The sequence below is a fragment of the Gigantopelta aegis genome, unplaced genomic scaffold (genome assembly GCF_016097555.1).
Source record: "Gigantopelta aegis isolate Gae_Host unplaced genomic scaffold, Gae_host_genome ctg6471_pilon_pilon:::debris, whole genome shotgun sequence".
Classification (NCBI taxonomy): Eukaryota; Metazoa; Mollusca; class Gastropoda; order Neomphalida; family Peltospiridae; genus Gigantopelta; species Gigantopelta aegis.
Window position 1 is genome coordinate 1 of NW_024535059.1, and position 15,759 is coordinate 15,759.

The 15,759-nt window shown below is 39.6% G+C and overlaps 1 protein-coding gene across 1 annotated transcript; it reads right to left on the reverse strand.

Annotated features, from left to right (window-relative positions):
• Nucleotides 1-1,269: 1,269 nt before the first annotated feature.
• On the reverse strand, nt 1,270-15,189 carry LOC121366642 (CD109 antigen-like). Its single transcript, XM_041491012.1, has 6 exons — nt 14,989-15,189; nt 14,563-14,588; nt 11,312-11,465; nt 5,202-5,272; nt 3,409-3,534; nt 1,270-1,431 (listed from the first exon to the last, which is right to left on the reverse strand). The coding sequence occupies exons 2-6, from the start codon at nt 14,578-14,580 to the stop codon at nt 1,285-1,287; spliced, it is 516 nt and encodes a 171-aa protein (XP_041346946.1). The 5' UTR covers nt 14,581-14,588; nt 14,989-15,189; the 3' UTR covers nt 1,270-1,284.
• Nucleotides 15,190-15,759: the final 570 nt, after the last annotated feature.

A 15,759-nucleotide genomic window follows, 5' to 3' on the forward strand; every position in this document is an offset into this window, starting at 1 on the left:
GACTTGGGTTTTTTCGTGACTCGTATGACGGCCATTCTGCAGAACGCCACGGGTTGTTCGCGTTTAGTCTCTACATGTCCGAGCCTGTCCTAGCAGCACTGGAAGATTGACCGCCCCACTCTAAGAAGAAATAGGAAGCGGGGTCGGCCCCTACTACACTTTTCTAGACTTTACTTTGTTTTATTGTGATACCATCTCGTATCTTCCGGAGTCGGGCCCGTCCGCACCACTATACCAAACCATGACGACTGGACTATACCCTAGTCTGATACTCTCTCTCGTTCAGACGGATCCGGCTTCTCAAGATCTGTATTTCAGCACAGCACTACACCTTCAACGTCTATCGACTGTCAATCTGGGGGTTTTCTTGACGGGATGCAACCCATCTCGTCCCTTTAAGCTGTGCACCCAAACGGCCTTAACGAGGCCACTCGCGTGGACATATCGATCGGACTTTAAACTTTTAGATCTGCGTTCAAAATTTTATGTCGAAAATACTTCTTTATTTTTAAATATTATTAAATAGTCCGATCCTCTCTTCTTTCTCTTATTTAATTTTGGACTGTCCTTCTAAAATGCTCCAAATTATATAAATATTCGGCGGAGCAGTCAATTTTTTTATTTTTGGCTTGTAACCTATTTATTTTTTGTATTTATTCTATTAACTTTTTTACTAATTGCTATTTTCAAAATTCTGCCCATTTTCAACTCCCCCCCCCCCCCCCCCCCCCCTCCATCCCGAGTCAGGCCACCGATCTTATCGGAGGTCGGACTCGGGATGGGCGTGTTCGAAACCCTAGTGGTATATGGGCACGTTAAACTAGTTATCATCATCATCACCTTGATAATGTTTACAAATTAAAAAAAGAAAGAAAGAAAAAAAGGAGTAATTTCTGGTATCGCTAAGCTATTCCATTTTTCGAACTGAGGTTTTCATTCATCAATGCATTCATTTATTCATTCATTCATCCACTAAGCTATTCATCTTAAACATCTTAATAATGCGCTAGACAATTTATATTACCGAACTAACAATAATAAATGAAGCAGTGCATGATATAACGATACGAATTCAAGATATCGGTCGAAACATATTGTGTGGCACATGCATTAGGCACACAGATGTGAAGGCACAGCACAATTCAATATTGTATCAGATAAATGTGTAGAAAAAAAATAGTTGGAATATCACACATTTATAAAACGAAAGAAACCCAACCCAACAAACAAAAAAAACCAAAAACCTTTTGGCTGCAGTTTGTGTTTCTAAATACATAAATATAATTACATCTGTGACATAAATTTACAGAAAAATATTAACTCTCGCGTATTATAGAATGTTAATGGCTGTGCACCAATTGTTAAAATAACGACAACAAAAATAATTTTACCATATTCTGCAATTGTAAAAACTTGCTCGTGGTTCATATTCTGAAATATATAACGACAATAATTAGCTACACAGTTATATCACGTTCAAACTTAGTTTTGTTTAATACTGAAATTATATCTGGGTCAGTTATATTAGTACTTGGTTACCGATTACCGTCTATTAACACAAAATTCTGTATTTGAAAGCTGGCATCTCTACAGGAAGGATTGGGATTTAGCTCAGTCGGTTGAGCGCTCGCTTGAGGTGCTATCATCGCGAGGTCGAACCACTTCAGTGGATCCATTCAACTAAGTGTGTTTTTTCTCTTTCCAACCAGTGCACCACAACTGGTCAAAAGCCGTGGTATTTGCTTTCCTGTCTGTGGGAAATGTAGCGGGTTTCCTCTATTGACTACGAGTCAGAATTACCAAATGTTTGACATCCAATAGCCGATGATGAATATATCAATGTGCTCTAGTGGTGTCATTAAACAAAACAAAACAAACAAACAAACAAACTCTACAGCAAAGACTATTTGCCTCTAACTGACCGAGTTAAAATATAATGACATATTCTTTTCAGTATTGTTATTGAGGTTTTGCTCTTATTTTGAACAACTCCCAGGATAGTCTATCATCTATGAAACTCAAAGTCTTACGTTTGAGGTCAGTAAACTCATAAACATTCCCAGCCGTTGCAGATGCCATACCCATGCCCCCACTTGTATGTCACGACCTAGCATGTGAAATGTTTTGAATCTATGTATTTTATTGATCTTTTAAGATTATGAGAGATAAGAGCGATGACCAGCTGAGATATATCCTAATTTATTGAGGTCATACTCAATCTATGACACGAGAGCTCAACTACACCGGGTAACAGACGACGAAGTTAAGAATTTAACTACAGAACATGGAAACATATATTTTAATTTATTTATTACTAGAATACACTAATCCTTTTAAGAATTTAACAATGTAACATGGACACAAAGATACATAATTATTTATTTCTATAATACACCAGTGCTTTAAAAAGACCTACCCTAGTGTTTTAAAAGTAAAATATGTTCGACTAAGCCCTATGACCTTTCCTTTTTACCGCTGAATTATAGATTACGTAAAACATCGAGTTTAAATTATCAATTTTGACAAATACATACAACGATGTTCTGGTAGTTCTGGTGTTTCAAGTTTGTGGTAGTTAAAAATAAATTTTATGAAAAATGTGAGAGATAACTCTGGAACTGGGCCCAGTGGTTTTAAAATATTGAAAATACTTGTTTTCAGTTGCTAATAATGCAATTTGTTTACTGAAAATATTGGATTTCAGTTGCTAATATTGCAGTTTATTTATTGAAAATACTGGTTTTCAGTTGCTAATATTACAATTTGTTTATAGAACATGCAGTGGTTTGGAGACATTCGTTTTACGGGGGTGTTTTGGTTACTAGTATCTGTTAAATGCAAATGAAAAAGTGGAGGTCGTATAACCCTCGCATACAGAGTCAAACGGATTTACAAAGTCCACCCACTCGACTATCACATATCACAAGCTGCCCTCGAATTATACATTACATGTTACATTATACTAAGTGGGACAACTCAACAGATGGTCTTTATTCAATAGCGGCTGTTATACAGAGCTATCTATCTATCTATCTATCTATCTGTCTGTCTGTATGTCTGTCTGATATATATATATACTCGACTATCACATATCACAAGCTGCCCTCGAATTATACATTACATGTTACATTATACTAAGTGGGACAACTCAACAGATGGTCTTTATTCAATAGCGGCTGTTATACAGAGCTATCTATCTATCTATCTATCTATCTCTCTATCTATCTATCTATATATCTATCTATATATATATATATATATATATATATATATATATACACAATATATATATACATGGACAATATCATTTGTCGTGACAAATTAGTATAAATCTTAGAGTTACACGGTGATATCTCAAATAGGTGTACAGTAAAAAAAGATTCCTGTAGTAAAATAAATTCTACATACCCCAGCAATGACCTTGACCTTCCAGTCGCCCATGATGGGTTGATCGGTGATCTCTATATAATTCGTGTAAACACCACCAGTTGGCTGAACGTTCGTCCACTGTTTTATCTTGTTTGATTTGCTGTCCTGAAAATTAAAATGCACATTAATTGGTTTATTTTCATTGATACATAAATCTATAATATAATACGCAAGGCCGTTTTAATAGTTTCTCTTTGGATCTACACAACTCTTCGCGAGGATTCTTTTTGTGGTCAGATCCAGTCGACTAAACACATTGCGCTAAATACTGGGGACATGACGTAGTCCTGCGGTCTGGGATCGATCTCCGTCGGTGGACCCATTGTGCTATTTCTCGTTCCAGCCAATGCAACACAACTGGTATATCAAATGCCGTGGTATGTGCTATCCTGTCTGTGGGACGGTGTATATAAAAGATCCCTTGCTACTAATGATTTTTTTTTAGCGGGTTTCCTCTCTAACACTATATGTCAAAATTACCAAATGGTTGGTATCCAATAGCCGATGAATAATAAATCAATGTGCTCTAGTGGTGTCGTTAAACAAAACAAACTTTTTAACTAAATACTGGGTAAACATAGATACAACGTCAATGGACGCCGCCATATTTGCCACTTAGACATGGAAGTGTCTATATATACAGCGACCTCGGCTTAGGACTGGCTATCTACACGGCGGTGATAATATTTTGCAGGGGGAAGGCCAGTGTAACGCCACCGCACCCAATGTAAACCTCCCCGTGCGAATCACGGGCACATCTTCTAGTAACTAATATCTAGACAAGTGTTACCGTACGAATGAGATGTGTTTTGGATGAACACAAGAATCTGTACCTGGTAAAATACACTGACACGTACACAATGTACTTTATGCAGTTTTTATTTATTACTATTATTTATTTTTTAAAACTTAAAGTGTGACCTGTTGTGTCTATCGTGTACAATTTACAATTAATATCGCCTACAGTAACGTATACACGCTAATCCTCAATGATGTAAACATTTTACTGTACATACTATGCATACTGTTCGCGGCCACATATTATTTACACATACACATTTTTGAATTTGCATTGCACATAATAACGTATATCGTGTGAAGTACACGAGGATGTGCATGCTGTGTATTGTAGTTATGACGTATTGTTTATCTTGCACCATGGTATGTAGTTCCATAACTATTCTGACAGACATGCATGATTACAGGAGGCACGGCGGCGGCAAGTAGACATTGGGGGGGGGGGGGGGGGGGGGGACTGAGATCGAGGGCGCAAAGCGCCCGAGTTTCTAGGGAGTTCGAGGGTATGACTTAAGATTTACTACCAATAATATATTTGATTCTGAATCATAAGAGCCCGTCCCCCAGCCCCCGCTCCCCCCCCACCCTCCCTGCTCCGCCGTGTCTGTACATGTTATCTAGACTGGAAATATCAATTGTGCACTGTCTAATACAAAAATGTGGCTTCTTGGTTAAATCTGTTAAACCAGTCTTGAAAGTGGCAGTCCTCCTAAAGACGAACCAGGGGAAAATTATCATCTTGAATAGTGGCTGTCCTCCTACAGACGTTATCTATCATAATGACTACACACAAGCACATATACTTCCATACACAATAAAACCAATAACTAAAGTCTGTATATACAGTGGAGTTTACAAGATGGAAACGAAGCTGTTACTATTGGTAGCGTCATGTCATACAAAGATTTCGATGGTCATCTTTCCAGTTGATTATAGATTTAATATTACTATTGCTAGCATCAAGTCATACTTACAAAGATTTCAATGGTCATATTTCCCGTATACAGACGAAGATTGGGATAAATACCAAATGCTCGAAAATGAACTGCAGAATAAAAACGAAGACGTAAAGAAAGAAAGGAATGTGTTTGTAATGAATGAGTAAATGAATGAATGAATGAATGAATGAAGGAATGGTTTATTTAACGACGCACTCAGCGCATTTAATTTACGATTATATGGCGTCGGACATATGATTAGAGATTAGCAGCAAGGGATATTTTATATGTATCATCCCATAGACAGGATAGCGCAATACACGGCTTTTGATGTACCAGTCGTGGTGCACTGGCTGGAGAATGAATGAATGTTTAACGACACACCGGCACGAAATATGTGTGTGTTACAATACCTGCGCACATTTGTAAACTACGGTTATTTGGTGTCTAACACGGTTATTCCAACACTTGGTCTAAAACATGAGAGAGGAACCCCGTTGCCGCCATATAGGCTACTCCTACTGAAATGTTAGGGTCAGACTGTCAACTACCAGCAAGTTAGCCAACTCGACCGATGAACTGCAATTTTCCCAACTCCCGACTTACGACGGGTGCGCTCAGACTGACAACTAATGGAGAATACAATGAGAATCGAGTTGTAAAAGCGCTCAGACTAGCAATTGGACAGTCGTGACAGCAAAAAGTTGGCAAACTTTCTGCTGGCAGTTGGTAGTCTCAGCCTAGCATAAAAGGAGCAAAGGATATTTTTTTTTTTATCAGGGAAAAAACTACAACAAAAGCAAAATGTGTCTACCAACGGCGATCATATTAAGTTTGTGAGCCAAACTGAATATACCTCATGCATGCGGCACTTGTGTTAAACGACTGAATCCATTCGGTGGACCCATCTCTGATTTTTCTTTTTATTCCGGCCCAATCAGTGTACACGACTAGCATATCAATCATAAGTTATTGGAAAAAGTTGAAGTTTGTTTTGTGTTTCGCGACACCACTAGAGCACATTGAGTTATTAATCATCAGCTATTAGATGTCAAACCTCTCTCTCTCTCTCTCTCTCTCTCTCTCTCTCTCTCTCTCTCTCTCTCTCTCTCTCTCTCTCTCTCTCTCTCTCTCTCTCTCTCTCTCTCTCTCTCTCTCTCTCTCTCTCTCTCTCTCTGTCTCTCTCTCTTCACACAAACCATTAACCACTGTCGCAGACAACCAATTAAGACAGATAGGCCGTGTCCCCAGGACCAAGTCAGTGGACAGTAATTGAATATAAACACGAAAATGAATGAACACACCTCAACTAAATGTGATTTTCGACTTGGAATCAATACGACATGTTGCTAGTTTTACTGAGCGGGCTGTTGTTAACTGTCGTAAACGACCTGCACTAACCCAGCGAAGTGTGCACTAATTGGGTTATATTATCTCCTGCATTAAATTTAAATTTCTGCGCGTCACGTAGTGCAGTAGTATGTAGTGTTAGCCTGAGGTACGATAGGCTGCAAGATCGATCACTATCAATGGCCTCGTGGATTTTTTCGTTATCAAACAATGCCACACGACTAATATACCAAAGGTATTGTATGTAGTTTCCAGACTATAAGAAAATGAGTATAAAAGATCCCTTGCTAGTTTATATTTAGAAGTAGTTTAATTGACGGTTGCGAGTTTCTTCTGTTTCCATAGACGTACGGGCTTCCATTTTTGTATGGGAGCAGGCTGATTTTTGACCGAATTGAACGAAAATGCCCGAATCTGGATAACAACATTTATTCACATTACCATTACACCAAAATGTTATATAGGATTCCAGTCGAATCCCTACGCATTCGTACAAGGATTACAGCTAATACTGTGAGTAGAATTATGGGAATACATGGTAAAAAGGTTTCATAGCGAGCTCATTCCCCCCGAATATTTCAATCTTTTTTTTGCCCTGCTTTGTACGCTTATGTTTGTTTCTCTAGATTAACCAGATGTGGATTAAACAAGTGTTGGACATCAAAGAGCCGCATTTAAAAAAGTGCTGAGGTGTCATTAATTAAATATAACTTTCTTTTACTTAAAATTTAGATTCCGAATAGATTACTGATCAAACGAAATTCGTAAGTATCACTCGTTCCAGCCAGTGCAAAGGCCATGGTATGTACTACCCTGTCTGTGGGATGGTGCATATAAAAGATCCCTTGCTGCTAATCGAAAAGAGTAGCGCATGAAGTGGCGACAGCGGGTTTCCTCCCTCAATATCTGTGTGGTCCTTAACTATATGTCTGACGCCATATAACCGAGGTCTATGGGATATAAAAATCCCCGTAATCGAAAAGTAGCGCATGTGGTTTCCTTCCCTCAATATCTGTGTGGTCCTTAACCATATGTCCGACGCCATATAACCGTAAATAAAATGTGTTGAGTGCGTCGTTAAACAAAACATTTCTTTCTTTCGTAAGTATCAACATGTCCACAAGCGTGGAAAGCATTATCTGTTTTGCTACACCCCTCAGAATTTTGCTTTTTCAATAGATATTTTATCGACATTGTATACTTTGTGTTAATCCCAAAACACCAATGTACAGTTTGAAAAAAAGATGCTACTTATAAACGGTTTATTAAATATAATGTAGTGGCGGGATCTAGCTCAGTGGGTAGAGCGCTCGCCTCGTGTGCTGTGATCATTAGGATCGAACACAGTCGGAGGACCCATTCTCTGTTAGTTTTTTTCTCCGTCTCAACCAAATCCCCACGACTAGCATATCAAACGCCGTGTTATGTACTGTCATGTTTGTGGGAAAGTACACATAATGATAAAATATTCCTTGCTGCTAATGAAAAAATATAGAGGATACTATATGTCAGATGGGGCGGGATGTAGCCCAGTGGTTAAACGCTCCCTTGATGTGCGGTCGGTCGGGGATCCCCGTCAGTGGGCCCATTGGGCTATTTCTCATCACAGCCAGTGCACCACGACTAGTATATCAAAAGCCGTGGTAGGTCCTATCCTCTCTGTGGGATGGTGCATATAAAATATCCCTTGCTACTAATGGAAAAATGTTAGCGGGTTTCCTCTCTATGGCTGTGTCAAAATGACCATACGTTTGACATCCAATAGCCGATGATTAATAAATCAATGTGCTCTAGTGGTGTCGTTAAACAAAACAAAACTTTAAACTTTATATGTCAGAACAATCAAATGTTTCACATCCAATAGCCAATGATTAATACATCCTTGTGAGTAGTGATTTTATCGAACAAAACTTCAATTTCAACTAAAAATTCCGACTTTAATTAGCACAAATAAAATATATTTCATTCTTGTCTTGGACAGAACTCTCTAGCGACGTCAGAGGTTGTGTCCATGACAAGCATGCTTGAACAGTTCTCTGATTGGAAGCATGTCCATGCACTCGACTCTGTCTACCTCCAACGGATACTGTTTTGCGCGATGCTTGTAAGACACAAATGTAATTTGCGTTGCTAACCGTAATTTGTAAATGATGGTGTTTTTAAGCTGATCTCGCACGACTCTGACAAATTGGGATTGACCGTGTGTCAAATGAAGCATGATCATCCCTCGATTAGGCCCACTGTGAACGAAATAATCAGGTTAGTACTGGCCGAGGTCATGTAGCATTAACGGCGAAGGATTCTCAGCGTACTTGCCAGCTATTGGTCCCAGCCACTAATGCACATTTTCATCCAGGAGAGAAAAGTGAATAATTGTACTGACACCCCAGAACTGTATATAATCAAAGGCTTTTAGATGTGAAGAGCGCGGTAATTGTGGCACATGGTCAAGAGTGTAAGAAAACAAAGCTATTTTTGTCATGTCTGATATATTCTTATGGCATCATACGACCATTATTCTATGATGGTCTAGGAAATTGGTCTTCTTAAAAACATTTATACGAAATAAAGAAATGCCCTTTTAAATAGGTCGTTCGTGATTGCAAGCAGATTGGCGTCTGTAGTATTAAAATAAGTGATTCTGTAGTATTATCATTACTAAATAATAATGATTTTTCACGTGATATAGAGCCATTTGTTTAACGGTGCTGTTACCTAATGGTGGGTAACTACAATTGTTCACGATCAACCCGATTTGATTTGATTTTGGCATCAGGTAACTGGTACTTACTAAAATAGAAATCACATGGTTTCCATTTGGTCGAAGTCCCAGTTGGTCGAAATACCATTTGGTAAAAAATAAAACAGTGGTGACTTAAGCTGACAGCCTGGCATAACCTAATTATTTAGAGGCTGAATGTTGCTCAATCGGTTGAGCGCTCGCCTCAGGTGCTTGCGTCGCAGGATCAAACCACGTCGGTGGATCCATTCAACTGGTTGTTTTTTACTCTCATTCCAACTAGTGAACCACAACTGGTCAAAGACCGTGGTATGTGTTTCACTGTCTTTTGGAAAGTGCATATATGGAAAAATATAGCTGAGTTTCCTGTGACTACGAGTCATAACTACCAAATGTTTGACATCCAATAGCCGATGATTAATTAATCGATGTGCTCTAGTATGTCGTTAAACAAAACAAACTTTACTTTACGTTTCTTTCTTTCTTTCTTTCTTTTCTAACTGATTTTCGTGCTTATATCCACACTGGGTTAGTTGTTGGTGGTTAGTGAGAGAGAAGAAGGTGTAGTGGTCTTACACCTACCCATCGAGTCGTTAAACTCGCTCTGGGTGGGAGTCGGTACTGGGCTGCGAACCATGTACCTGCCAGCCTTAATATGTCCGATGGCTTAACCACGACACCACCGAGGCCGGTACTTTACCTAATTATTTAATGAACTGGCTTGTGACTATTCATGTTTTGAAGAAGGGCTCGTTTGAATTTAAGTGAATATGCTTCTCGCCTTGGGTATAATCTCGGAGTAAACCCATACAGTAATTTATTCTGACATAAAAAATTAATTATAATGGATGCAACAGTGAATGGTGATGCATACAGACAGGATATGCCACCTCACGATCCTTACCTCACCAAATTACTGAATGTTATAGGCAAATGGAGTAAATGTATATTTTAATGGACAGCCAATGGGTTTTATAGCATTTATTTGACAAATTTTCCATATTTTCTGCGCTTAATAATTTTGCAAAGAGCCTAGGGACGGTTTGTTTTGTTTAACGACACAACTAGAGCACACTGATTTATTAATCATCGGCTACTGGACATCAAACAGTTGATAATTTTGACATATAGTCTTAGAGAGGAAACTCGTTACATTTTCCCCATTAGTAACAAGGGATCTTCTATATGCACCATTCCATAGACAGGATAGCACTTACCTCGGCCTTTGATATACCTGTCGTGGTGCACTGGCTGTAACGAGAAATGGATAGGGACAGATGCATGGTTTGCTTTAGTGAGGTGGTGCAACACTAAAACAGACGCTTAACGAAACAATTACAGCACACTGATTAATCAATTACTTAATAATTCTCACAGTCTTCAAAGGAAATCTGCTACATTTGTTTTCCATTAGCAGCTTTCAAAAAGCACAGCTACAATATTCCAAAGTAATTAATATTAATGACATATAGGTAACCTTCAATAGAAAATCCCCCCCCCCCCCCCCCATAAATTTATTTTTACAAAAAAATGCATCCATTGTATTCATCAGATTTTCGGGGCACTTGGAATTTCGGATACCAAAGTGTATCCAACAACGTACTTCTGTCTTAATTCGTGCCTGGATCCAGTGACGTAGCGACGGGTGGGGGGAGGGTGGGGGGGGGGGGGAGGAGGGGGATACGGAGGCTATGCCCCCAATCGAACTTTTTTTTCTGTATTAAATTTTATAAAATCATAAATACATGCATAGTATGTGTTGGCCCGTCCAATAGTGGATTGTCCCCCTCTCCCCCAATCTAAAATCATGGCTACGCCAGTGCCTGTATCAAAGGTAAAGTTAGTATTTGAGAAAATGTTAGTAGCTGACCACCGGTCACGGTGGTGTAGTGGTTGAGCTATCGAACTTATTTCTGGGAGGTACCGAGTTCGCGGTATCGGCTCTCGTAGGTTTGTGGCCACAGACAGCCCAGACAGCTGAAATGTGTGCCCAGAATGGCGTGCCTGGATATAAGCACGGAATTACATGAAATGAAATGAAGTAACGGAACATCACCTGTTTGTCCGGGTTTGTACATGGCTTTGTCGGTCTGTATGAAGAGAGACACGCTTTTACTGTTGAACTGCACAGTGGTTTCGTCGGTGAAGGTCAGACCCCCACTTCCGGTCGCTCTCAGTTTGTACTGTCCAGACTTAAGGTTGGCTGGTATCTGAAAAATACCAACAACAAATAATAACATCAACATACGTGATTCAATATTCATATATAGTGTCCTCTGGCCGTATTATGTGTGTTAGCCCGAGTATTCTGACGGTAAGAGAGTTAGATATGAAGAAATCCGTCAGCAACTACGTATTTAACCGGACTATTATTCAAAGGGGGTGCTGTCGGGTTTATTCCTGCAGTCATAGTGTATGTATTAGTGATTAATATATGTTTTTTTTTTAAATCAAGGAATTCGAAAATGATCGATGTAAAGGTATTTGACGTCAAACATAGGATTATTGTATTAGAGCGGCAATTGCTAAACATTTATATAAATTGGTCTCTGACGGTTAGTGAGTGTTGATAACTGTCCATGGGCCTAATTCACAAAGATCTCTTAGGCTCTGCTAGACAACAAAGCATCCTGTTTGCAAGTCTTTTAGCAATGCACTGCGAGATCGCAAAGTTGCGAGAGTTTAGTGAATTAGGTCCTATATGTCCGTCTAGCTCTCTTACCGTCAGAGTAATCGGGTTCTATGTGTATATGTGAAATCACAGCTAGGGTGCATTTTATGTAACCGAATTGTCAATTTTCGATAACCAAACGGTTGCCAGGCCCAAGCATATGTCATATGAGGCGTTTTCTATGTGCGAGGATTTTGGTGCGGCGTGAGTGCGGTTGGAAACACTGCCAGTGAAAGAAAGAAAATGTTTTATTTAACGACGCACTCATAACACATTTTATTTACGGTTATATGGCGTCAGCCATATGGTTAAGGACCACACAGATATTGACAGAAACCCGCTGTCGCCACTTCGATTAACAGCAAGGGATCCTTTATATGCACCATCCCACAGACAGGGTCGTACATACCACGGACTTTGATATACCAGTCGTGGTGCACTGCTGTAACGAGAAATAGCCCAATAGACCCACTGACGGGGGTCGATCCCACACCGACCGCACATCGAGCGAGCGCTGTACCACTGGGCTACGTCCCGCACCCCCCCCACACTTCTCAGTAGTGTTAACCGGAGAATCGATTTTTGTTTTAATGAGTCCTTTTTCCGCGTTCCGCGACCGTACGGAAACGAAACGCATAAAAAGGACGTATAAAAAATTCGACCACAAACGCGCCACACGAAAAAAATAGCGTACATTGAAAATGGTCTATTAACAGAATTATACTGCTATAGGACACCCAAGTTATTTCAACGACAGAGACAACTCGTTCTAACAAACGGAAACTTAATGGACCATTAAAGGCAGTGTTCCACAGAAATATATCTCTATTTATTAAAGACAAAATCGCAAGAATTAAGTCACTATTCAAGATAAATTAAATGTACATGTATATATGTGTATCTATACATAGATATATACACGTTTATGATATTCATGTTTGTGCATACCCTCAAATATATATATATACTACTCAAAAGAATTTAAGGGTCAGACGATATTTTCGACATTATTTTCTGAATGTCAATTATATTAGCTAGACCATAATGTCACGCATGGTATTGTTCCATTTTGACGAAAGTGGGTCTAAGCAACCCATAAATGAATTAAAATCCACTGTCATTGACACTGTCGACTAGTTCTAATGGCGAAAACATGCTTACATTTGCACGTAAATTAGGGCGAAAGCGAAAGGTCTGCTAAGTGCCCATAACTTGCTTTTTCACAAAGCGCTTCATTTGCACGCTTTGCATGTGTATTCCATATTCTCAATGCTGAATTTCCGTATAATTGGAGCTTGCGTTCGTGTACGGTGCACACTCCAAATTCCACAATGGTACGACGTCAACTGACTATCGAAGATCGAGGAAGGGCTATTGCTTGGCTTCAGGATGGCAATACGCAAAGAAATGTTGCTCTGAGACTTGGTGTCAGTCAGAGTGTCGTTGGCCGACTGTGGCAACGGTACCAAGCAACGAATTCTGTTCGAAATCGTCCACGTTCGGTAAGACCCCGAAGCACTACAAATAGAGAGGACCGCTACATCACCAATATGGCTCTACGTCAACGCACAACCACTGCACGCCGATTACGTGACAATCTGCGGACTGCGACTGGAACTCGAGTGTCTGATCAAACCATACGCAATCGTCTGAAAGCCAATAATCTATGCTGCCGTTGCCAGGCTGTTCGACCACCACTCCTACCACGTCACAGAACGGCCAGACGTCACTGGTGCACACTTCATCTGCGGTGGCAACGTGTTCAGTGGGGTCGAGTGATGTTCACTGATGAGTCCAGGTTTAGTCTCCAGTTCAACGACGGTCGGGTTCGTGTCTACAGATGTCCTGGGGAGCGCTTCGCTGACGTTAACGTTAGACAACGTCACCGGTTCGGTGGTGGCAGCGTCATGGTGTGGGGCAGCATCTCTATCCACCACAGGACCCCCCTCTATGTGGTGGATGGCAATCTGAATGGAATCCGCTATCTGAATGAGATTATCCGGCCGTTGGTTCTCCCAGGCCTTCAGCAGATTGGCGGCGGGGCAGTTCTGCAGGATGACAATGCCAGACCCCACCGCGCCAGGGTGGTAACGGACTTTCTCAGACAACAAGGTATCGCCAGGATGGATTGGCCAGCATATTCGCCTGACTTGGCCCCAATAGAGAACGCCTGGGACGAATTAGGCAGGAGAGTTCGGGATAACCATGCCCCTCCGGCCAACCTTCATGATCTGGGTCAACTTCTTATGGCAGAGTGGCAGGCCATTCCCCAAGAGTTCTTCAGACGTCTGATCAACAGCATGAGGCAACGATGTGTCGAGTGTATTCGCGCCGGGGGTGGATTCACACACTATTAAACGAATATTCTAATGTGTAAAATCCATGTTTGACAACCTTCAACTTTGACAGCATGTCATGTGACTTTCTTGTATACAGTGACGTTTATTTGTTTTTTTTTGTAAATATGGAACAATAAATTAAATTTTTGGTGTAGTTTACATCATCAATCTAATACACTCTGAAACTTATTTGGTTATAAATGTTTGACCCTTAAATTCTTTTGAGTAGTATATATATATATATATTGCACCAAAAGCATTTAACTTAAAAACTTAAAAACTTAAAAATCATATTACCTTTAGAGTTATGCCCATTGGATGTCCTGAAAAATGAAACATATTGATAACATTAAAGATGTTAACACAGATGTAAGATGTTATTGCTTTGCTTTATTTTATATTGTACAGGTCCTGAGGATGAATACTAAGTGTATAATAATGCAGCTAAAATATCTCAATAGGATATAGACATGGATTTCTGGTTACCTACCACTAACAAGGATTTACATTGTTCTTACAATTTGTAAAGTTAGTCCTTAAAATAATCATTTTATGAAAACAAATGTATCAGAGTTGTTTTAAAAAGATATATTAAGACAATACAAAGTAATGGATCGTTATAGAAAAAAAAAATATATATATAAATTTACTAGTGCAAATAAAAGCCATATCCCATTTCTGAAACAAACGAATATTGGATTTATTAACAGTTAATCTGCAAACCTTCAGGAACACTGCCGACCGCTGATGCTACGGATGTCTTGGACGACGTTTTGATGAGTTCTAGTGTTACGGTAACAATACCAGTGGATTTCAAAATGTTGACGTTGACTTCGAAATCCAACCCGGGACGAATCGTTGTCGGACATAGTACAACGTAGGAACTTTTAAAGAAAAATAAATAATTGTCTAACAACAATGGGTATAAATCAATCACCTACTACCTCATTTACTTTACAGCCCAATGAATAGTTGGTTAATAACTATTGGAAATAAAAAGAAACAAACATGATATTTTTGAGACGATAACGTGTATTATTTGCAAAACGAAAACATTTTGCTACATTATAAGTTTAAAGTTTGTTTTGTTTAACGACACCACTAGAACACATTGATTAATTAGTCATCGGCGATACATAATTAAAGCTATACACTCGTATATAATGCACTTATTAAATAATATATGTAGACATATGCATGTGTGTGTGTGTGTGTGTGTGTGTGTTGTGTGTGTGTGTGTGTGTGTGTGTGTGTGAGAGAGAGAGAGAGAGAGAGAGAGAGAGAGAGAGAGAGAGAGAGAGAGAGAGAGAGACAGACAGACAGACAGACAGACAGACAGACAGACAAGACAGACAAGACAGACAGACACGACAGACAAGACAGACAGACAGACAGACATGTGGAGTAACAGGGATGAAGCCGAAGATAGACGAAAGGGAACACAAAGGGCGCGAGACACATGCATAGTATTCAACATTAAGATGGAACAGATAG

What these genes read in the sequence shown, in the direction of transcription:
- LOC121366642 (XM_041491012.1), bottom strand. An exon ending in GTACAAACCCGGACAAACAG is followed by an intron (nt 5,273 to 11,311) that starts GTGATGTTCCGT and finishes TTTATTCTGCAG; the next exon opens with TTCATTTTCGAGCATTTGGT. An exon ending in AGGTCAAGGTCATTGCTGGG is followed by an intron (nt 1,432 to 3,408) that starts GTATGTAGAATT and finishes TATATATTTCAG; the next exon opens with AATATGAACCACGAGCAAGT.